The 25,837-nt window shown below is 36.5% G+C and overlaps 1 protein-coding gene across 1 annotated transcript in view; it reads right to left on the bottom strand.

The window, feature by feature from the left end:
* Positions 1-25,837, bottom strand: part of ARMC8 (armadillo repeat containing 8) — a gene marked incomplete in the record, with an annotated part of 400,143 nt that overhangs the window by 206,881 nt on the left and 167,425 nt on the right. Inside the window, 1 exon segment of the mRNA XM_053698755.1 lies at positions 19,767-19,862. Within this exon segment, the coding sequence (XP_053554730.1) occupies positions 19,767-19,862 (96 nt within the window).

The following is a 25,837-nucleotide window of genomic DNA, read 5'->3' as shown; positions in this document are numbered from 1 at the left end:
CAGTGACTATTTTCCTACCAATATGCACGCTAAAGTAATAATTTTGGAAAATTCCAATTGTTTTTAAAATACTGAGCAACCTTTTTTTGGAAGGATACCCTTTCTACAAGAAGTAAAAATTAAATTGCATGCCGAATTTACATTTTATTACCATTATAAATTCAATGAAATCCTATTCAGCTATATATAAATATTTTTTTTGTTAAAGGAAAAATAATAAAAAAAAAATACAAATTGTTTCAATATTAGTAAAACAGAATTACATTAAGTTGGTTTGTATAATATAGAATGTCTGAATGTCCTAATGCACACATGAAGATTTTCTGGTGTGTGCAACAGATTTACTTCACAAATCTACTCTTCAACCAAATGTCCAGAAAAAGTGGCAAAATAAGGGATAGTCAACACCAAAATTGTTATTGTTTAAAAAGAATGATAACACATTTGCTACCCATTCCCCAGCTTTGCACAACCAACATTGTTATATTAATATACTTTATAACATTTAAACCTCTAACTTTCTGCCTGTTTCTAAGCCACTACAGACAGCCTTTTATCACATGATTTTTTATTTGCTTTTCACAACAAGACACTGCTAGTTCATGTGGGCCATATAGATAGCACTGTGGGTTGTAGATGACATTGCACTAATTATCTAAAATTCAAGTCAATAAATTATAAATAAATTGCCTTGTGATAAAGGGGCTGTCAAAAGAGGCTTAGATACAAGGTAATTACAGAGTTTAAAAGTATATTAATATAACCTTGTTGGCTGTGCAAAACTGGGGAATGGGTAATAAAGGAATTATATATCTTTTTAAACAATACATGTTTTGGAGTTGAATCTCCCTTTAAGCTTTGCTAAACTACAGCATTCAAGATTATATTTCATAACTTACCTGGTACATTTTATTTCAACCCCTTCAAATTATTTATCCTTAGATAATATTAACGTTTAAATTTAACATACTAGAGTTTTTTACAAAATTTTTACCCACTTAAAGGAACAGAAAAAATTGAAATGTGTATGGGTGCATTTCAATTTTAAATAGAAGCATTTTTTGCAATATATTGGCAAAAATGCTTCTAATAAAATGTACTGTTTCTCTGCAGCATATGTACATATACAATAAGAGCCTGTGCACCAGTATTTAAGCTCAGAGAGAGGTATTGGTGTGCATTGTGTCTGTGAAGACTTTATTTGTGTCATACAAGCCACTAATGACTCTCTGAGCAGGTGTGGTGTTTAAATGCTGGTGCATAGGCCATCACAGCATATGAGCATATGTCTTAAAAACAGTAATAAGTTTTACTATTGGTCAATCTTGCATTGGATTATTGTCCCTCTTTTCAGGCCATCTACCTAAATGTTTCCAAATAATTAACTACAATGTGCAGTGCAAAACAGTAGAACGCACAAAACAGATATGCGTCTACAGTGAACATGATCCATCCATTAACAGAATGCCTGAACAAAAGCAAACACTATTATGCCGTGTAGTAGTAGACATTTTAAAGTCACTCACGGGAGGCATGGTATGTTCAGAAGCATTGTTTAAAAATGTGGCTTCCTGGCTCCTGGGTTTATTGAGTCCTGTGCTAAGCAAGCCAAAATTAATCAATGCATTGCATTTACGGTTATCTATTATAAGATCTGACCAGCCGCTCAAAGGATGACGCCAGCAAGTGTCTACCATATGCAATACTTGACCATAAGCAATGGAGTGAACTTGGCACTTTTCAAAGCCTTCCAAGTCTTTCAAAACAGAAAACTAGTTCATAATTTTCTAACAAAATGAGCACTTCAGTCTATTAGTAAAACTAAATAAAGGCCTGCTTATATGTCACAGTATGAACTTATATGCAGAAAGAAATCCGTTCCTGTTTTGTTTGTACATGGAAGAATTTCATATAAAAATATAGGTTGTACATTTTATTTTTTGTCTGATATTATCCAGGATATTATACCATACGTCAATATTGTGTACTATTAGTTTTTTTTCTTTTTAACATAAGTGAAATCTTATTATGTTAATAAAAATACATACACATTTTTTGAGGTATAATTAAATGACTATGCCGACTTATTGTACTTCTCATTAATTTAATCTATTTTGTCTTTTTAAATATGATTTTAGAAGATGCAAGTATGTAAAGAGAAACTTGATTGTTTTTGTTAAAAACATTATGTAAATTAACTATTTCAGAAAAAAAATGCTTTTAAAAGGGACAGTCTAGTCAAAATTAAACTTTCATGATTTAGGGCATGCAATTTTGAACAACTTTCCAATTTACTTTTATCATCAAATTCGCTTTGTTCTCTTGGTATTTTTTACTTCAAAGCTAAACCTAGGTAGACAAATATCCTAATTTCTAAGCCCTTGAAGGCCGCCTCTTTTCTGAATGCATTTGACAGTTTTTCACAGATAGAGAGCGCTAGTTCATGTGTGCCAAGTAAATAACATTGTGCTCACGCCCATAGGAGTCTTTCAAAAAAAAGAACTGAAATAAGGAGCAGTCTGCAGAGGCTTAGATACAACGCAATCACAGAGGTAAGAAATTATATTAATATATCCGTGTTGGTTATGCAAACCTGGGGAATGGGTAATAAAGGGATTATTTATCTTTTTAAACAATAACAATTCTGGAGTAGACTGTCCCTTTAATGTAACAGAAATGTATATGATATATTTACAGGTGTTTAATATTTCTGTGAGAAGATGATTACACAGAATGATGTAAAGTTCATAAGCTGACTGTTGATCCATGTGTGAGCTGGAGGACTGACCTCAAATAGTGACTATATAGCTCTGTAAATATGAATCAACAGAAATTACTTACAGTTAATACCATTTACCATCTTGTCTGTGGACTTAAAAAAAACTATGTATGAAATAATTCTTGTAAAGAAATATTTTTTGACAAATCTGAAAGAAGAAAAAAGTTTAAAAATAAAAAATATAATATGGGCCCTGAACTGATCACCCATGCATGCAAATGAGAAGTCTACTAACAAAGTCAGAGCATATTTTTCACCAGCTATTAAAGGAATCCACAGCTTTCCCAAAGCAGGTGGTTTACTGTTTCTATGTTTGAATACACTGAGCTGAGAGATTTTCTGTATAAAGATGGCCTACTGAATGCCAACAGTTACATTCAACTTGATTTCCTTCTGAAACATGACAAATTATATTTGAAATAATGAAGAAAATGTATGACCAGTCACCATATTCTAGGTCTTTTGAAGGTCAAGTGTAAACCACATCTTTTATGCAAACAGAACCAGTTAAAGCCTTGTTTAGATGCTAGAAAATGGTTAAAGAGGCCAACAAAATATAAATGAAAATACATTTACTTAAAATGCAAAATTTAGACAAAATTAAATGTTATTCCACTTTTCCCAGATGACATAGGACTACTCCATGTGGGCAAAAAAAAAAAAAAAAAGATATAATCTTCAAATACATAAAGGGGCATTCTAATACAAACAAAAAACAAGCACAAGTCACACAGTTTTGCATTATTGACCATAGATAACTATGTATTTATCCCCCTGTTTAAACTCATAGCTAAAGCGGATGATTGGCATGGGAAGTCCACTCCTGATTAGCTGACTGGCATAATCATAACATATAGGGATAGATTACGAGTGGAGTACAATATTTGCGCTCCACTCAGTAATACCAGCGCTTGCAAATGTGTGCTGGTATTACAAGTTAGGTAGCAATAACCAGCCACTTGTAATGTGCACACCGTAAAAGGGGTGAATTAGCTAGTTTACGGGCACAAGATAAATTAGCGCTCCACTTGTAATCTAGCCCTTAATGAAAACTGTATAGTTTAATGGACTTTATATCATGAGACACAAAAAAGACAATGCAAAAAAAGACAAACCATAATTAATCTGAACAAAATGAAGTTGTGTTCATTTTTGTTTTTCCTTTGTGTGTAACAAAAAAAATCTAAAGCTGTGTAAAACTCAAACAATCCAAGCTCATTTTACAGCATGTTATTATAGGGCGACACAGACCATTTTTTAAGAATTAAACACAACAAATCACAATTTATGCTTTAATTATTTAAAAGGGTTAAATTGGTAGGAAGCTCAAACAAACTATTTATTCAAGCAGCTGCCAAGTCCTCATATATACTTAAAGGGATACTAAACCCAAATTTTTTTCTTTCATGATTCAGATGGAGCATGCAATTGTAAGCACATTTCTCATTTAATCCTAATATCAATTTTTCTTCATTCTCTTGCTATGCTTATTTAAAAAGCAGGAATGTAAAGCTTATGAGCTGGCCCATTTGAGGTTCAGCACCCTAGATAGCACTTGCTTATTGGTGGCTACATTTTGGCTAACCAATAAGCAAGAGTAAATAAGGTTCTGAACCAAAAATGGGCCGGCACCAAAGATTTACATTCCTGATTTTAAAATAAAGATAGCAAGAGAACAAAGAAAAATTGATATTAGGAGTAAATTAGAATGTTGCTTAAAATTGCATGCTCTATCTGAATCATGAAAGAAAAAAATGGGTTTAGTGTCCCTTAATACATACAAACTATATATATATATATATATATATATATATATATATATATATATATATACACGCACAAATGTATACACAAAGACAAAAATAGGATAACATACTACCATGTCATCATGCATTTTAGGATTGCTTAGAGATCATTCACAACTGTAGAAGGTGCAAAGTGTATGACAGAGATATACAACTAACTGTGAGAAGAAAAAAAAGCAAATGAGATTGTCAAACAATTTTCTTTACTCTGTATTGAGGTAGTAGTGGGGTATACAGCCTTGTACTTTTTGGAGTAGGTAGAAATCTACCAGGAACGTCAGAAGTACCTCCCAATCTATGACTCCCTTCTTCATGTCACCTTTACATCACATATAATAAAGCCATGACCTAAAAAGTGAATGGAGAAAAAGTTTCCCCAGTACATGTAGAATTTATTATTGTCAGTTTACATGCATGTAAATCAGGGGTGAGTATGGTCTATACTAAAATTACTAATATGAAGGGTAGCATGGGGAAAAAGCAAACATTACATTTTAGGGAAGAATATACTATCATTTGCTCCTCTCAAAAGTTGTCTTTGACAAAATTGGTATGCAAGGAAGACTCAAGTGTCCATCTTGCAAAGCTGGTCAACAGAGGCTTTGCGATATTGAACTCAGAAGGAGCCATGACTCTAATAAAATGCACCTTTAACTAAAAAGAAATTTCCTTCCTCAACTTTGGATTTGCTTTGAGTTAGAAAAAGAATCTTAAAGTGAATGTAAAGTGCTCATCCTCACTAACGTTACCCTTAATGTCTATTAAAAATAAATACCAGTTTCATTCATCGATTTACAATGTTTTTGTTATATACCTTGTTTTTTTATTTTGTTCGTTGGCTCCCGTTATTTTGATCCTCCACCCGGCACACGCACCTACTTAGTGTCAGTCTGATTGACGTCTTTATTACCAATCAAGGCTCTAACCACAGGGGGACCCACCCGCTTACGCTGACGTCACTACTCCTTTCTGCGCCTGCGTTGTTATCATGTTCACCGGCGATTTCCTTTAACGCTCGTGCACATTTCGCGCATGCGCAGTAGTTTTACTTTACGGAGCCCTGTCATTTCTGAATTACTGTACCACTCGGTAAGTACATCAGTAACAGGGCTCCGTATTCTCTAATTACAGCTTATTTTGAAAATCAATACTGTTTGAATAATAAAATATTAGTTAGCAGGCAAAACATAATTAAATTAAAAAGTTCTGTTTCAATAAACACTTACAATCGATCTGTATTGTATTTTTATTTTTTGCGCTATTAGGTGCTGGGTTAGCAGATCGTTTCCTTCTCTTCACAACGATAGTATTCATTGAATGTATTGATTCAATGAATACTATGGTTGATTGAAAGCGGAAACAGCATTTCACGCATGCGCAATGTGAAGTGAAAACGGGAGCGCGCATTGAAGAGACGTAAACAGCGGGTGGGACCGCTGTATACGTGATATGTCTAAAACTAAGGAAGTAAACTGTGGGAGGAGCAGGTACTGTGAATAGTCTATATTTCATCTAAAAAATAAACTACATATTACTAATTTTATAATAAATGTATAGTGGCGGTTAGGTTAATATCAGGATTGCCTACAGGAATATGTGTTCAAAAGAACGAAAATTGACAATCACTTTATCTACTGAATAACCAAAATGAAACACAAAAAGATAATTGGTCTGCCTGAAATTAAATGAAGACTGCAACAATAACCAAGTCAGAAAAGCAGGGTGTATCAAGAACAAAATAATGCAACATTTGGGCTACAACTTTAAACAGTAGAAAAATTAGATAAGGACAAGGGGCAAAACAACTTGATCTGAAACACACAGCCACTAAAAACCTATTTAAATTTTCAACAACTTTAAACGTATACATTTGTTTATGGATAAAACAACATTAGAAGCTTAAAGGGACACTGTACCCAAAAAAAATATTTCGTGATTCAGATAGAGCATGAAATTTTAAGCAACTTTCTAATTTACTCCTATTATCAAATTTTCTTCATTCTCTTGGTATCTTTATTTGAAATGCAAGAATGTAAGTTTAGATGCCGGCCCATTTTTGGTGAACAACCTGGGTTGTCCTTGCTGATTGGTGGATAAATCCATCCACCAATAAAAAAGTGCTGTCCAGAGTTTAGATGCCTTCTTTTTCAAATAATGATAGCAAGAGAATGAAGAAAAATTTATAATAGGAGTAAATTAGAAAGTTGCTTAAAATTGCATGCTCTTTCTGAATTACAAAAGAAAAAAATTTGGGTACAGTGTCCCTTTAAGGAAGCAACTGATAATTCTGTGCTGCTAGAAAGCCCAAGTTAAAAAAAAAAAAACATTTATTCTGGGCCTCACTTAAGTTAGTTGTCTCATATGAAATACTAGAAAACCAGAAAAATTGTTTACAACTAAAGAATAAAAAAACCATGAAGAAACAGATTCCAGCACAATACTTTAAAACTCTGAAATCCTCCCTTGTTGCCATTACCTATATTTCTTACCCAACCTATCTTCGGAAATATTCAATTAAAATCCACCTATCCGAAAGAAACCATCCCTGTAGAAAAAAACATTTGCTAACTTAGTCAGTTTTGGAATCTTGAATTCCCATCAAAAAAGATGTGGAGGATATGAGTGATCTGCAACTAAAGATCAAGAAAAGTTGGTTCATATGGAGCATAGCAGGAATATATTGTTCATAGAATGTAAGGCATTAGAGGGTGTCTCCATAGCATCCTCCACACAAAAATAGTTGTCAAATTGAACTCTAAATCCCTGAACCTTGCAAGACCAACCTTCAAGCATATTGATGAAAACAAACATAAGGCATCCTTGGGTTTGGCTGGGAACCCTTCTTGGAAAATTAGGACTTAGACTTCCACATATTTCAATAATTGAATAGTTCCTACAAAAAAGGAGAGTCTTTGTGCTTAGTAGATGCAACTATAGGCTTATTCTTCTTATTACGAGGGGGGGAAAAATACACATCCCACCAGAAATGTAATTTATTGATTCTAATTAAAAAAGTAAAACTTCATCTTTGAAAGGAATGACCAAAAAGGGCAATGTATTATTTATAAGTATCATAACAAGGTTTTCACAAAAAATTACCCTTGTGCTTGAACAATAAAGATCATAGACCCATCACAAAGAAAAGCAACAAGCAACGTTCTTCAAAAATTCACTTATTGTAAGCAAAGCTTTAGTAAAATTAATCTAGCAGCACTAGAACCAGCAATAACTAGGGTAAGATATATAGTTAAGTAAGCTGTCTTAGCCAATCTATTCACAGAATGTATCTTTTTCTGGAATAACAATGAGCTAAAATATTACCCTATTTAGCATAAACCTAAAAAAGTATCCCTGAAGCTAATGCGTTTAACATTTTCATTGGGATCAAAATCTGCTCAAAAAAGACAGTAAAGTCAAAATTAAACTTTCATGATTAAGAAAGAGCATGCGATTTCAACAACTTTCCAATTTATTTCTAGTAGCTGATGCTGTACATATATGCCTCATCATTGGCTCACCTGAAGTGTTCAGTTAGGTCCCAGTAGCGCATTGCTGTTCCTTCAACAAATGATACCAAAAGAATGAAGCAAATTTGATCATGGAAATACATAAGCCAAAAGTGTCTTAAAGGAAATGAAAAAGTATTACCAAACAAACTAAGATCAAAGAACAAATAAGAACCACATATCCTCAAATTATTGAATAACTTAAAAAAACTAAACTCTTCACTAAACAAATGAAAAAACACAATCAAATTTGATGTGGAAAACGAGGCATTACATTTCAGCGCATATCACTGGGGCCTGTATGACCATCAACAGGCCACAGGCACCCGACAGAGGTTAGCGACTGATTAGACCATTGCAGTAGCTAGTAGGCATTTGCATTCGGACTGATAGCAAAGAAATGCCAAATATGGCCGCCTCCAGCAGCATTTGGTAATGTTCAGAGCCAGATTTTTTTTCTTGTGAAAGTACAACACACTCTATGTAAATCCAGATCTTAGTGTGCTGCACTTTCACAAGAAGAAATCTGTCTCCGAAACATTCAGCATTTGTTTGCTAATACAGTCTGCACATGCCTATTAGCTAGCATGCTGTAATGAGAGAGGTCAACGTTTTTCTTCATGTGTTAGCAAACAAATGCTGAAGATGGATGCCGGCAGTGGAATTCTGCTATTTTCTGAGACAGATTTTTTCTGCTCAAAAAAAACTCTTCAGATGAAGCCTGCACTACCTAACTCCAAGTAAGTAGAGACAGAATTGAAGCAAGAAATAAGAGAAAGATTATATCAGATGAACAGGCCCTCCTGTGGACTCATGAGATGTTTTAATTTAACCACCTGTAAAATGGTGTGAGGCAGCACATCCTACTAGTACCTCAATATATGTCCCCAACTGATGTGTATGTATTATTCAATATAGACATTACTATAGCGAGCGTTTGAACAAATGTTCCCTAGGACAAATATATACATATATATAGCGTGGATAAGCCAGTTGCAAAGCTATGCATTACATGTTGCTAATGAGGAAAATTACAGTATAATAGGTAACTGGCAGATCACTTTATATATAATGTAAAATTAAAATTAAATATTTTGTGCTTTAAAGTTTCCCTTATTCAAGATACTGTCCCCTAGAACAATGAAATCTGAATTTCATGTCCCCTTAATGGAGGACTTCGAATATATTGTCCTTAGCACAATCTTACCGCAAATTCAATATTTAATTTAAATAGGAAATAGTCTTCTTTCAGGAACATTATTTCAGTAATTCATGGAAAAACACTTTGGCAGTTAAAAAAATGGCATTCCATAGAATTTACAAAACTATCAAAAGTTGTTCCAGACTGATGTTTCCAAAGGTGTGTTTCATTTGTGTATTGCTCTGAAATATATTTATATAACTGGTGTCTTGTTCTCTCACTAACCCAAATCTCTAACCCCCCACCATTTGTGAGAGTTTATTATGCATCTTCCAATTTTCCACTGATCCATGTAGAGGCCTCTGAATCCTTTAATAATTTTTCTTCTTGATGGGACAAAATGAGCTTCACAGTAAATATTTCATAACAAGGTATTTTCTAGGATTTGTTTTGACAACCAAGATGAGAACAGATTTCACAAAACATCTTCCAAAATTAGAATGGCTTACTGGTATGTTTGATAGATCTAATTTGAATCACAGTTTTTACTTTATTATCCTTATAAAACTTCTTCCTTTTCCTTTAGTACAGAAAGTTAGGTAACAAATCTCTTGTATCTTTTATATTAATTTTGACCATTGTGAACACAGCACAAATATTCACATCATTTTATAAAATAAACAAAAAGAATGATGACTATACTGTCCCTAAATGCCCATTTTTAATGAAATGTTTCAGGAGTAACTTACTAAGCCGCAAATGTTAAAAATAATAATGACATGTTCATAAGCTCTATTTGTAAGAAGCGACCTTCTTGCAACAAAATCAGTTTAAACAGTGCAGATGATGTATATTTTTATGAACCTGTTTTCCTTTATATACAGTACGTGTGTGTATATTGCATAGCTTGAAATGTCCACCAGTCCCAGACGAGTAAGAAATAGCAGTAGCCGAGTAAAAAAATGGGACTTTACCCTACATTTAACATTGAGTGGACAAGTAACTTTTTTCCTGTGGGCTAGTAGCTTTCAACTACATATCACAGCCGCACTCTGGAAGTTCATACCATTTTGTAAAACATTATCTTTTGTTCTATATAATTTAAAAAGGATACCGGCAGGAAGAATATCCTTAGTCGCTTTTAACCCTTGACTAGTAAACTATAGATTTTTGCACCCGTATGAAAAGGCATGTATTGATAGATCTTTGCAATGCATCAGATGATCTTTACTATTAAGGACTATTTTTAACTTATAAGTTTATATACTGTTTCACTACATACTGAACTTTATTTTCCAAAAACTTCGGTTCTTCGAACTTATGGTTTTCACTGACACTGTAAAAGCATAATTTCCATCGCTTCATGAGGACCTATTTGGGACTGCTACCTAAACTCCCATAATTACACACATCAGATTTTACTTATGCCTCATATACTTTTGAGGTTATCACATGTAAGCGCAATAACAAATGCACAATTGTTTTTGGTCTCTTAATTAAAAAACAGAATTGCAGTATTTGTCTTTTCTGCTTCTTATTTTTCTTTCATACACAGAGTTTCTCTAACACAGTCCAAGAGACACTTAAGTTAATTCCACTAAGGGATGGGTTGCAGTAGTTACATCATAGACAGCCTCTCTACAGAAGGAACAGCCAATACTTAAGAGGAAAACAATGCAGCTTCCTTCTTAAGTGGAAGGAACGGATCTCCTTTTTCACATTCAACTTACCTCATAGGACTGGGGTAAAACCTTGTAAGTACATTCCCCAGTGGGGGAACAAACTCTCTTTTTTGAACCAAACAATTTTGACTTAGGGATATATTTGAACTGGTATTCAAACTCATTTGAAAATTGTGTGTGTGTGTGTGTGTGTGTGTGTTTATATATATATATATATATATATATATATATATAAACAAAAACAGACTTGCACACTCGCAAAACATAATTTATGCTTACCTGATAAATTTATTTCTCTTGTAGTGTATCCAGTCCACGGATCATCCATTACTTGTGGGATATTCTCCTTCCCAACAGGAAGTTGCAAGAGGATCACCCACAGCAGAGCTGCTATATAGCTCCTCCCCTCACTGCCATATCCAGTCATTCGACCGAAACAAGCCGAGAAAGGAGAAACCATAGGGTGCAGTGGTGACTGTAGTTTAATTAAAATTTAGACCTGCCTGAAAAGGACAGGGCGGGCCGTGGACTGGATACACTACAAGAGAAATAAATTTATCCGGTAAGCATAAATTATGTTTTCTCTTGTTAAGTGTATCCAGTCCACAGATCATCTATTACTTGTGGGATACAAATACCAAAGCTAAAGTACACGGATGATGGGAGGGACAAGGCAGGAACTTAAACGGAAGGAACCACTGCCTGTAGAACCTTTCTCCCAAAAACAGCCTCCGAAGAAGCAAAAGTATCAAATTTGGAAAAAGTATGAAGCGAAGACCAAGTTGCAGCCTTGCAAATCTGTTCAACAGAGGCCTCATTTTTAAAGGCCCAGGTGGAAGCCACAGCTCTAGTAGAATGAGCTGTAATCCTTTCAGGAGGCTGCTGTCCAGCAGTCTCATAGGCTAAACGGATTATACTCCGAAGCCAAAAAGAAAGAGGTTGCCGAGGCCTTCTGATCTCTCCTCTGTCCAGAGTAAACAACAAACAGGTTAGATGTTTGGCGAAAATCTTTAGTAGCCTGTAAGTAAAAACTTCAAGGCACAGACTACGTCTAGATTATGCAAAAGACGTTCCTTCTTTGAAGAAGGATTAGGACATAATGATGGAACAACAATCTCTTGATTGATATTCTTGTTAGAAACCACCTTAGGTAAAAACCCAGGTTTTGTACGCAGAACAACTTTATCTGAATGAAAGATCAGATAAGGAGAATCACAATGTAAGGCAGATAACTCCGAGACTCTTTGAGCCGAGGAAATAGCCATCAGAAAAAGAACTTTCCATGAAAGAAGTTTGATATCAATAGAATGAAGGGGTTCAAACGGAACCCCTTGAAGAACTTTAAGAACCAAGTTTAAGCTCCATGGGGATGCAACAGGTTTAAACACAGGCTTAATTCTAACTAAAGCCTGACAAAATGCCTGAACGTCTGGAACTTCTGCCAGACGCTTGTGTAAAAGAATAGACAGAGCAGAAATCTGTCCCTTTAAAGAACTAGCTGATAATCCTTTTGTCCAAACCCTCTTGGAGGAAGGACAATATCCTAGGAATCCTAACCTTACTCCATGAGTAATTCTTGGATTCACACCAATGAAGATATTTACACCATATCTTGTGGTAAATTTTCCTGGTGACAGGCTTTCGTGCCTGTATTAAGGTATCAATTACTGACTCGGAGAAGCCATGCTTTGATAGGATCAAGCGTTCAATCTCCATGCAGTCAGTCTCAGAGAAAGTAGATTCTGATGATTGAAAGGACCTTGTATTAGAAGGTCTTGTCTCAGAGGCAGAGTCCATGGTGGAAAGGATGACATGTCCACTAGGTCTGCATACCAGGTCCTGCGTGGCCACGCAGGCGCTATCAATATCACCGATGCTCTTTCCTGTTTGATTTTGGCAATCAGACGAGGGAGCAGAGGAAACGGTGGAAACAGATAAGCCAGGTTGAAGAACCAAGGCGCTGCTAGAGCATCTATCAGTGCCGCTTCTGGGTCCCTGGACCTGGATCCGTAACAAGGAAGCTTGGCGTTCTGGCGAGACGCCATGAGATCCAATTCTGGTTTGCCCCAACGGAGAACCAATTGAGCAAACACCTCCGGATGGAGTTCCCATTCCCCCGGATGAAAAGTCTGACGACTTAGAAAATCCGCCTCCCAGTTCTCTACACCTGGGATATGGATCGCTGACAGGTGGCAAGAGTGAGTCTCTGCCCAGCGAATTATCTTGGAGACTTCTGACATCGCTAGGGAACTCCTGGTTCCCCCTTGATGGTTGATGTAAGCCACAGTCGTGATGTTGTCCGAATGAAATCTGATGAACCTCAGTGTTGCTAGCTGAGGCCAAGCCAGAAGAGCATTGAATATTGCTCTTAACTCCAGAATATTTATTGGGAGGAGTTTCTCCTCCTGAGTCCATGAACCCTGAGCCTTCAGGGAGTTCCAGACTGCACCCCAACCTAGAAGGCTGGCATCTGTTGTAACAATTGTCCAATCTGGTCTGCGAAAGGTCATAACCTTGGACAGATGGGCCCGAGATAACCACCAGAGAAGAGAATCTCTGGTTTCCTGATCCAGATTTAGTAGAGGGGACAAATCTGTGTAATCCCCATTCCACTGACTGAGTATGCATAATTGCAGCGGTCTGAGATGCAGGCGCGCGAATGGCACTATGTCCATCGCCGCTACCATTAAGCCGATTACTTACATGCACTGAGCCACCGTGGGGCGCGGAATGGAGTGAAGAACACGGCAAGCATTTAGAAGTTTTGATAACCTGGATTCCGTCAGGTAAATTTTCATTTCTACAGAATCTATTAGAGTCCCTAGGAAGGAAACCCTTGTGAGAGGAGATAGAGAACTCTTTTCTTCGTTCACTTTCCACCCATGCGACCTCAGGAATGCCAGAACTATCTCTGTATGAGATTTGGTAATTTGAAAGCTTGACGCCTGTATCAGGATGTCGTCCAGGTAAGGAGCCACCGCTATGCCTCGCGGTCTTAGGACCGCCAGAAGAGAGCCCAGAACCTTTGTAAAAATTCTTGGGGCTGTAGCCAACCCGAATGGAAGAGCTACAAATTGGTAATGCCTGTCTAGAAAGGCAAACCTCAGGAACTGATGATGATTCTTGTGAATCGGAATGTGAAGGTAGGAATCCTTTAAGTCCACTGTGGTCATGTACTGACCCTCTTGGATCATGGGTAAAATGGTTCGAATAGTTTCCATCTTGAATGAAGGAACTCTGAGGAATTTGTTTAGGATCTTTAAATCCAAAATTGGTCTGAAGGTTCCCTCTTTTTTGGGAACCACAAACAGATTTGAATAAAACCCCTGTCCTTGTTCCGTCCGCGGAACTGGATGGATCACTCCCATTACAAGGAGATCTTGTACGCAGCTTAGGAATGCCTCTTTCTTTATCTGGTTTGCAGATAATCTTGAAAGGTGAAATCTCCCTTGTGGAGGAGAAGCTTTGAAGTCCAGAAGATATCCCTGAGATATGATCTCCAACGCCCAGGGATCCTGAACATCTCTTGCCCACGCCTGGGTGAAGAGAGAGAGTCTGCCCCCTACTAGATCCGTTGTCGGATAGGGGGCCGCTCCTTCATGCTGTCTTAGAGGCAGCAGCAGGATTTCTGGCCTGCTTGCCCTGGTTCCAGGCCTGCTTGGATTGAGAAAAAGTTCCCTCTTGTTTTGAAGCAGAGGAAGTTGATGCTGCACCTGCCTTGAAATTTCGAAAGGCACGAAAATTAGACTGCTGGGCCTTTGATTTGGCCCTGTCCTGAGGAAGAGTATGACCCTTACCTCCAGTAATGTCAGCAATAATTTCTTTCAAACCAGGCCCGAATAAGGTCTGCCCCTTGAAAGGAATGTTGAGTAATTTAGACTTTGAAGTCACATCAGCTGACCAGGATTTGAGCCATAGCGCCCTACGCGCCTGGATGGCGAATCCGGAATTCTTAGCCGTTAGTTTAGTCAAATGAACAATGGCATCAGAAACAAATGAGTTAGCTAGCTTAAGAGTTCTAAGCTTGTCAACAATTTCAGTCAATGGAGCTGTATGGATGGCCTCTTCCAGGGCCTCAAACCAGAATGCCGCCGCAGCAGTGACAGGCACAATGCATGCAAGGGGCTGTAAAATAAAACCTTGTTGAATAAACATATTCTTAAGGTAACCCTCTAATTTTTTATCCATTGGATCTGAAAAAGCACAACTGTCCTCAACCGGGATAGTGGTACGCTTTGCTAAAGTAGAAACTGCTCCCTCCACCTTAGGGACTGTCTGCCATAAGTCCCGTGTAGTGGCATATATTGGAAACATTTTTCTAAATATAGGAGGTGGGGAAAAGGGCACACCGGGCCTATCCCACTCCTTACTAATAATTTCTGTAAGCCTTTTAGGTATTGGAAAAACATCAGTACTCACCGGCACTGCATAGTATTTATCCAGCCTACACAATTTCTTTGGCACTGCAATTGTGTCACAGTCAATCAGAGCAGCTAATACCTCCCCAAGCAATACACGGAGGTTCTCAAGCTTAAATTTAAAATTAGAAATCTCTGAATCAGGTCTCCCCGATTCAGAGACGTCACCCACAGACTGAAGCTCTCCGTCCTCAGGTTCTGCATATTGTGACGCAGTATCAGACATGGCTCTTACAGCATCTACGCGCTCTGTATCTCGTCTAACCCCAGAGCTATCACGCTTGCCTCTCAATTCAGGCAATCTGGCTAATACCTCTGACAGGGTATTATTCATGATCGCAGCCATGTCCTGCAAAGTAATTGCTATGGGCATCCCTGATGTACTTGGCGCTATATTAGCGTGCGTCCCTTGAGCGGGAGGCGAAGGGTCCGACACGTGGGGAGAGTTAGTCAGCATAACTTCCCCCTCGACAGACCCCTCTGGTGACAATTCTTTTATAGATTCAGACTGATCTTTACTGTTTAAGGTGAAATCAATACATTTAGTACACATTCTCCTATGGGGCTCCACCATGGCGTTTAAACATAATGAACAAGTATCCTCTGTTTCAGACATGTTTGTACAGACTAGCAATGAGACTAGCAAGCTTGGAAAACACTTTAAAGCAAGTTAACAAGCAATATAAAAAACGTTACTGTGCCTTTAAGAGAAACAAATTTTGACAACATTTGAAATAACAGTGAAAAAAGGCAGTTACACTAACAAAATTTTTACAGCGTATGTAACAAGTCAGCAGAGCATTGCACCCACTTGCAAATGGATGATTAACCCCTTAATACCAAAACCGGAATAATAAATGACAAAAACGTTTTTTAAACACAGTCACAACAACTGCCAGAGTCTACTGTGGTTGTTACCCTCCTCAAACACGACTTTGAAGCCTTTTGAGCCCTTCAGAGATGTCCTGTATCATGCAGAAGGAAGCTGAGTGTCTCAGTCTGTAATTCTAGCTGCACAGAAAAGTGCTAAAATAGGCCCCTCCCACTCATATTACAACAGTGGAAAGCCTCAGGAAACTGTTTCTAGGCAAAAATCAGCCAGCCATGTGGAAAAAAACTAGGCCCCAATACGTTTTGTCACCAAACATATATAAAAACGATTAACATGCCAGCAAACGTTTTATATTACACTTTTATAAGAGTATGTATCTCTGTTAATAAGCCTGATACCAGTCGCTATCACTGCATTTAAGGCTTAACTTACATTAATCCGGTATCAGCAGCATTTTTCTAGCAAATTCCATCCCTAGAAATATGTTAACTGCACATACCTTATTGCAGGAAAACCTGCACGCCATTCCCCCTCTGAAGTTACCTCACTCCTCAGAATATGTGAGAACGGCAGTGGATCTTAGTTACTTCTGCTAAGATCATAGAAATCACAGGCAGATTCTTCTTCTAATGCTGCCTGAGATGAAACAGTACACTCCGGTACCATTTAAAAATAACAAACTTTTGATTGAAGTTAAAAAACTAACTATAATACACCACTCTCCTCTTACTACGTCCATCTTTGTTGAGAGTTGCAAGAGAATGACTGGATATGGCAGTGAGGGGAGGAGCTATATAGCAGCTCTGCTGTGGGTGATCCTCTTGCAACTTCCTGTTGGGAAGGAGAATATCCCACAAGTAATGGATGATCCGTGGACTGGATACACTTAACAAGAGAAAGGAAGGTTTCTCTCCAAAGAGAGAGAGAGAAAAAAGAGAGAGAGAGATAAAGGAGAGAGAGAGAGACAGAGAGAGACAGAAAGAGAGAGAAAGAAAAATAGAGAGAGAGAGTGAAATAGAAATAGAGAACTAAAGAGAGAGAGCTAGAGAGAGAGAGCAAAAGAGAGAGAGAGCAAAAGAGAGAGAGAGAGAGAGAGAAAGATGAGAGAGAGCTAAAGAGAAAGAGTTAAAGAGAGAGAGCTAAAGAGAGAGAGAGAGAGAGAGAGAGAGAGAGAGAGAGAGAGACCAAAATAGAGATAGACCAAAATAAAGGAGAGAGAAAATATTTTTTTATAAAGAATTTATCACACTCACAAAGGAAGGTTTCTCCAAAGGGAGAGAAAGGGAGAGAGAAAAAAAGAGAGAAAGAAAGAAAGAAAGAAAGAAAGAAAGGAGGGGGGAGGAGAGAAAAAAAAAAGACTTTATCATTTACATTCCCCTTTACACACTATAAATCAGTAATTTACTATAGATATGTGTAGTGAATGTTTCAATTGTGGTGTTTTTTTAACATTAAAAGATAGGAGTGAACTAAAAACGTGTGACTTTCAACAACTTGTAAAATTTTCCTCTCATCTGCCAGGAACATTTACTGTAATAAGTGTTTAAGGTTTTTGTATCTAAAATATGTCAGTCTCATTGCACAGTAAATTTCAGCTATGCAGACAGAACATTTAAACTCAATTGGACAATTTCACGGTAATTGAAAATAAAAGTGAAAGATTCCGTCAGCTAGACTGCACTGAATCCCAAAAGACTCAATAAAATAAAGAAAATGTTACCTATATTTTCAGGGTTGTTCTGAAGTCTTTATACCCATATAACCACTTTCGATCACAACATCATTAATCCAAAGCTTTATTCACACAAAGTTTTTAAAGAAAAATATATAAAATTGCACAACAGCAAATATCCAGATGAGATGGAAAGTAAACTGTTTAGAGCAAAATACAGTAAAAAAGTTGATCTCACATGGTACACATCAGAAAAAGCAATAGCAAAATGTCAGATTAACATCACTGCTCAAATAATACAAGGAATATAATGAGCTAAGTACCCAAGTAGTGGAAAGATCTAGCAATAAAAATGTTGCTAAAGGATTACTACAAATCTGATTTCCTAAGCTGTCCAAGGCTGCTTAGCCAAAACAAGTTATTAAAGGGACAATGTACTCAGGTAAGCAGAAATGGGTTCTTAGTATTCAAAAAAAGAGCAGGAGCACCATTATATATGGGCTGGACTCCCTTTCCCACTCCCCATTGAGAAATTGATTTCTGCTGCTGCTTTTGTAAAGCCAATACTGCAGTACTGAGATTTTCAGTACAGGTGTTGGTTTCAACAGTCAAAGCAGCTATTTCAAATGACGAATTAAAGGTAAGAGAGCTACTTATAAATAACTAAATACAGGATCATTGGGAACACATTACAGGGGGTGATTTTAATTATAATGTCCCTTTAACACTGCTGAGCATTTCACTCTTTGCAACCAAAAATTGCATCTTGTACAAATAAATTTCATTCTAAGTCTCGTCCATTAAAGGGACAGTCTACAATATAATTTGTATTGCTTTAAAAAGACAGATAATTCCTTTATTACCAATGCCCCAGTTTTGCATAACCAACAGTTATATTAATATATTTTTTACCTCTGATTACCTTGTATCTAAGCATCTTCTGACAGCCCCCTGATCACATGACAATTTATTATCAATTAAGTTGCATTTAGTACTGTGTTGTGTTAACGCTTAAATAACTCCTCGGGCATGAACACAATGTTATCTATATGGCCCACATGAACTAGCAGTCGCCTGTTGTGAAAAGCAAATAAAAAAAGCATGTGATAAGATGCTGTCTGTAGCACCTTAAAAACAGACAGAAATTTAGAGGTTTAAAGGTTATAAAGTATATTAATATAATCAATGTTGGTTGTGCAAAACTGGGAATGGGTAGTAAAGGCATGATCTATCTTTTTAAAAAATAACAATTTTAGTGTAGACTGTCCCTTTAAGCTACATTGGGAAAAGGCTTCAACTAGGGTATCAAAAATTAATTGTGCATAAGCTTTTAAATTAATAGATCTGTGTAAAATAAAATAAAACAGCTTTTGTGACCCAAAAACAAATCTGGTTGGAAGGGTGGAGTCGTACCCAATACATAACATGTATATCATCATCATCACAAGTAGTGCTTCAGGAAAGTAGCAATACAGTACTTGTTACAATAAAATATTATTCTTCTGCAAATGCTCTGTGCAAAAATAACTCTTGTACAGAATGTTCAAGGTCTATTCTCTAGCTTAAAGCAGCTTTGGACAGTAACAAGGTTGTAGACTGACTAACCTGTACTGAACGTGCTCGATTTCTAAACCGCTACAGAATTTTTTTCAACACATGCATAGGGAATGTGCAAAGTAGGAGATGAACACAGGATAAGAACGTAGGTTATAGGTCACCTAATAGTCATGCTACACTACGTTTCTTAATGGCATAATACAAAGCCAAAAGGCACAGCCATTCATTCATTGTTCCGTAAAACCCTTTCAGTCTCTGCTCTTGGCTTTAAACAAGACAGTCACTCAAATCTCTTCCTGTTGGCTTTTTCAGGTGGGTGTCACACCCTGTCTGCTGGCGGACAGGACTGGGGGGCGCCCCTCTCCCAGACTCACCTTCTTCCGGATGTCTTCATCATTGGCTCCAAGGGAGGCATATAGCTTAAAGGCAGCCTGGCGAAGTTCATGGGCATGTTTTAAATCATGGTCAAGCTGCAGCAAAAACACACACATAATAAGCTTCAAATAACAATTCAAACTCTTTGAAAAGAAGAATACAGTTTCAAAAACCATAATGCAAAACAAGGACATCAAACTGATAGGAAAAGATTATCTGGTCAGCTCAGTCCTTTCCTGACAATTTTAAGAAGTTTCTTGTAAACATGTGTGTTCTATTAATAAGCCAAGTAAACCGATGCCAAAAAGTCTTGATATGTGCCAGAAAATTAGTTATGAGTAACTACATCTTTAACTACATCTTTACTCTTTATTCTACAATGTTAAAAGAAAGAAAATATAATAAAATATCAAACAGAGTAAATTGTATGTCCTTATTATTGCTATATATGTACTTCTATTTCATTTTCAAATATACACACACACATATATATATATATATATATATATATACACACACACATATACAGTAGAATATATATATATATATGTATATATATATATATATATATATATATATATATATATATATATATATATATATATATATATATACACACACACACACACACAGTATCCCACAAAAGTAAGTACACCCCTCACATTTTTGTAAATATTTTAGAATATCTTTTCATGCGACAACACTGAAGAAATTACACTTTGCTAAAATGTAAAGTAGTGAGTGTACAGCCTGTATAACAGTGTAAATTTGCTGTCCCCTCAAAATAACTCAACACACAGCCATTAATGTCTAAACCATTGGCAACAAAAGTGAGTACACCCCTAAGTAGAAATGTCCAAATTGGGCCCAAAGTGTCAATATTTTGTGTGGCCACCATTAGTTTCCAGCCCTGCCTTAACGCTCTTGGGCATAGAGTTCACCAGAGCTTCACAGGTTGCCACTGGAGTCCTCTTCCACTCCTCCATGACGACATCACGGAGCTGGTGGATGTTAGAGACCTTGCGCTCCCCTACCTTCAGTTTGAGGATGCCCCACAGATGCTTAATAGGGTTTAGGTCTTGAGACACGCTTGGCCAGTACGTCACCTTTACCCTCAGCTTCTTTAGCAAGGCAGTGGTCGTCTTGGAGGTGTGTTTGTGGTCGTTATCATGTACAAATTTATGCACCTGTCTAATTTTGTTTGGATGCATTACACATTTTCTGCTAATCCAATAAACCTCATTTCACTACTGAAATATTACTGTGTCCTTCAGTTATTTGATAGATCAAAATGAAATTGCTTATCCAAACACCCAATTATTTATAAATGAAAATCTTGGAAATTGCCAGGGGTGCCTAAATTTTATATATATATATATATATATATATATATATATATATATATATATATATATATATATATATATATATATATATAACACACACACACATACATACATACATATACACACATATAACTACACACACAAACATTCATTCTGAACATACACACATGGTTTGAGGTTTCAGTGAATGACCAAGAAAACAAAAGTGATGCCTACCTGATAAATTAATTTATTTCATGATGGTGAGAGTCTACAAGACATTGCATGTGGGAAGATACCTTGTACACGAAGGGGAGGCAAACACATCACAGCATATCAGAGCTAAATCCCTCTCGCTACCCTTAATGCTCAGTCATACATATAGCCAAATAGATGGAGAAAATAGAGAAGCAGGAAAGATAAAGTGGGGAAACAGTACTGCCTCTAACTTTGTAAAAGAAAGGGTGGTGCTCGTGGACTCATTTAGACCGTGAATGTCCACAAAATATCATGTATGGGAACCTACACCCAAGCAGTAAAGTCCATAAAATCACCATAAAATAGGAAGGGGCAAACCTGTTCCATAGAAGCCTTTTTATGAAAAACCCAAAAAGTGGCAACTGCCCATGTACAATAAGAATATTCACTCAGCGGGAGTCTTCCCCACCGCCACGTATGCCTTATTAATTAAAGCTTTAAGTCAAGCAGCTAAGGTAACAGGCGTAGCTTTTTGACTTTTGTAAGCCTCCAAAATATGAACAAATAGAGGAGAAGAAAGTCTGAAATCCTTTGTGGTTTCCACAAAGGTTTGAGAGCTCTCACAATATCCAAGTTGTGAAGTTAAAATTCTTTAAGGGACATTGTACACTAGATTTTTCTTTGCATAAATGTTTTGTAGATGATCCCATCTGGGACTATTTTTGTAACAATGTATAGTTTTTCTTATTTTTTAATAACTTTGTGCTGATTTTCACTCCTAACCAAGCCCCAAAGTGCCAGATGTGTATGCTTGTTTACATACTCCTGCAGGTTCCTGTTTTTGTAATCTGTTTTTTCATATGCAGGGAAGGGGGGGGATCTTCTCTTCCTGCTTTCCCAGCCCCTTTCACTGAGTGTCCCAGCCTTACCTTGTCAACAGTGCTAAACTGAGAGCTTCTAAGTAAGTTTTAAAATGTTTTATACTAGGTTTCTTTGTTTTTTTTATATCATTTTTATTGAAAGTTTCAAAGTTACAACATCATTTATGGATCAACATTCAGCATCAGAAACAATAATTACATTTCCATAGTCATCAAACATTGAGTCCGTTGCTTCAGTTTATGAAGATAAGAATACAAACTAGTTGCTAACTTTTGCCTGTGCTAACCACACAGGGTCAACAGAATTAGAAATGGTTACTAATTTGATAACATGTTTAAGATTGATGGTACATGGGGGCTCTGAATGGGTTGAGCCCCATGCATTGAGGAAACTGTTTTTATTAATTATAATATGATGAAGATCAGAAGAGAAGAAAAAGAAAAGTAAAGAAGGAAGAAGCAAGAGAAAAAGAAGAAGAGAAGAAAAAAAAAAGAGAGGGGGGAGGGAAGAGGGGAGGGGATTAGGAATATCAGTATCTGTGCATATTCTTCTTTATAGCTAGTGCAAAGAACAGTCTTATCCTAATTAAAACAAAAATTAGGAAACAGGGTTTGCAAGATAAAGCTCAAAGCTCAGAAACTATTCTAGCAGAAAAATAGGCAGAAGGAAAGAATTTTCAATGTGAGAGGTAGTCTAATTCTTGTATAGGATCAAAAGGAGGGGAATGAAGAACCCTCAAAACCTAAGCCAAATGGAAGGAGAGAGAAACTGCAAATTGTAACAAAATAGTTACAGTTAATGTTAAAACATAATTGCAGAGCAGCAGACAACTCCTTCCAAGTGTAACAAAAAGTTGCCTAGATACACTGGAATTTTAGGAAATAAAAGTGAAGCTGGCACTGAGTATTTCCCTTATTTATCTTGCAGTTCCCCATTTATTTTTTTATCTATCTTAATACCTCATATGACCCATAAAATATATTGAGGATACTCAGCTTCCAAATCCTCAAATTTGGCTAAATAGACCTAAAAGACTCAAATATAGAGTAACTATTACAGACTTGCATTTTTCTGACTCAACAAACTCCACGGGAGTGAGCAAATGACACACATGAACTAGCGTTGACTAATGTGAAAAAATGTCAAAATGCACTAGGATAAATTAGCATATGAGCCTACTTAGGTTTAGATTTGAAAAAAGAATACCAAGAGAACAAAACAAGTTTGATGATAAAAGTAAATTGGAAATTTGTTTAAAATTGCATGCCATATCTTAATCATAAAAGTTTAATTTTGACTAGACTGTCCCGTTAAGTAAAATGAAAAGTGAGAAGATATAAATTTATATTTACTTTACATAGTTTTATGCTCACACTGCAGCTTGTACATTTGTTCTTGACTGGTGTGAGTGTTGGTCACTAGCTAAACAGTGACCACTAAGTGACCAAAGCCAGATAATGGTGATTGGTGCTTACTTAGTGTTTCCAAAGTAGTAAAATTCATAGTGGGTTGATAGCTGTGTGACCACTACCATGATCTAAGTATCTGTGGGTTGATGGTTGTGTGACCACTACCATGGTCCAAGTCACTGTAAAACATGTTGAGTGTCTTATAAATAACACTGGTGGTTTTGCAATTAGTGGTGCTCAGAGTGTCCCAGATATATTTATAAATGATGAATGACTGCTAAGTGACTCAGATATATGTGAAGTAACTACAGACTATTTATTGACCTGTGTTACCAGGGGGACTGGTGGTCACTTTGTGAACTTTAGCTTATTGGTTATTTTTCAAAGATCAGTGGAATGACTTGTGATTGCTTGATCACTGAGGGATCTTGACCATGGAGTGACGTTTGACTATGGAGATACTAGAGACCACTGGGTGACTGGTGACTCCGGAGTGACCTATGACCAGAGAGCGAGCACTAATGACCGGTGACCATTAAATGACTGGTGACCACAAATTGACCGCTAATCACTGAGTAACCAGGGATCACTAAGTGATCACTGAGTGACCAGTGACTGCTCAGTTAACTGATATTTGAGTGACCAGTGACCACTTAGGTTGTCTACTTTAAAAATATTTACAGTTTTAAGGCCAATTTTGAGAATTCAGGCAGCTGTGCTATACCAAATGGGCTCTGGGTCCTTTGCCATAACGTTTAAAAAAAAATGTTTCATAATTGTGGTGCACAGCTGCAAATAGTGGCCTTCTAATTACCTAAACAATGACAAAGCCATATATATATATATGGTAACTCTGTACACAGGGGTTCCTAGAGAAGCTTTTAAAACCAATTTTTCTTATGACTGAACACGTTGTGTGTAAATAATTTCAGTGAAGTTTTTTAATGATTATATCTGGCATACATCTGACTGCCAAATGGTTACATGGAATGTAACAAAATGGGCCTAGGTCCATACCCTGGGTTGTCAATTTAAAAAAAAATATAGCTTTGGATTCAATTTTGAGAATTCAGGCAGTTAAGCCATACCTAATGTGCACTAGACCCATTGTCTTAATATGTCTAAAAATCTTCTTTGAGATTTGTGTTGAAATTAGCAGCCTTCTATTTAACAAAAAACAATGACAAACTAATGCATGTCTGGTTATTCTGTACACAGGGTATTCTAGATAAGCATTTAAAACCTTTTGACTCATGACTGCACATGTTGTGTGGAAATAATTTCAGGGTAAATTTCATAAGTTTGTGAAAAAGTTAATGATTTTCTTTTATGATCATATTTTGCAAATTTCTGACTGCCAAATTGTGACATGGAATGTAACAAAATGGGTCACGATCAATACCCTGGGTTGTCTGCTTAGAAAATAAAATAATATAATAATAATATATTTTGAGAATTCAGGCAGTTAAGCTAAAACAAATGAGCCCAAGTGTGGTGCACAGCTGCAATTTGCGGCCTTTTACTCACCAAAACCAATAACAAATCCATACATGTCTGTTAATTCTGAACACAGGAGATCCTATTGAAACATTTCAACCATTTCTCCTATGATTGCACAAGTGTGTGTAAATAAATTCAGTGACAAACAAGTGAAAAAGTTAATGATTTTTTTTTTTATTTGAGCACATTTAGCATACATATGACTGCCAAATGGTGGAATATAATATATTTATTTATTTTTTGGTAATTTTACAATAATTTTTTAATAATATATATTGTTTTCATAGGGAAACCAAAAAATAAGGATGCTACCTCTGTTTAAACAGACATAGTAAAATTGTTACAAATTCCCCTGTATTTTGGGCAAGTTTTTCTTTGAAATTTCCAGTAGCAAAGGGTTTTGAAGGGACTTGAAACCCAAATGTTTTCTTTTGCGATTCAAACAGAAAATACCGTTTTAAAAAAAATGTATTTATTCTTTGTTGAAGAGATACCTAGGTAAGTAGTGCACACATTTTTGGAGCAGTAAATGAAAGGAACCACTGCTGCTGCCTAGTGCTCATGCATAGTTATCAAATTGATACTATATAGTGCTTCAGTCACACACCCCTTAACCTTCCTACCTTCTTTTAAACGAAGGACACCACAAGAACAAAATAAATGTTATAATAGAAGTCAATTGGAACGTTCTTTAAAATTGCATGTTCTATCTGAATCATAAAAGACATTTTGGGATTTTTATGACCATCCTGCAGG

Source organism: Bombina bombina, chromosome 1 (genome assembly GCF_027579735.1).
Source record: "Bombina bombina isolate aBomBom1 chromosome 1, aBomBom1.pri, whole genome shotgun sequence".
NCBI classification, from domain to species: domain Eukaryota; kingdom Metazoa; phylum Chordata; class Amphibia; order Anura; family Bombinatoridae; genus Bombina; species Bombina bombina.
The sequence above is the reverse complement of the archived record's forward strand: the minus strand, read 5'-3'. Positions and strand labels throughout refer to the sequence as shown.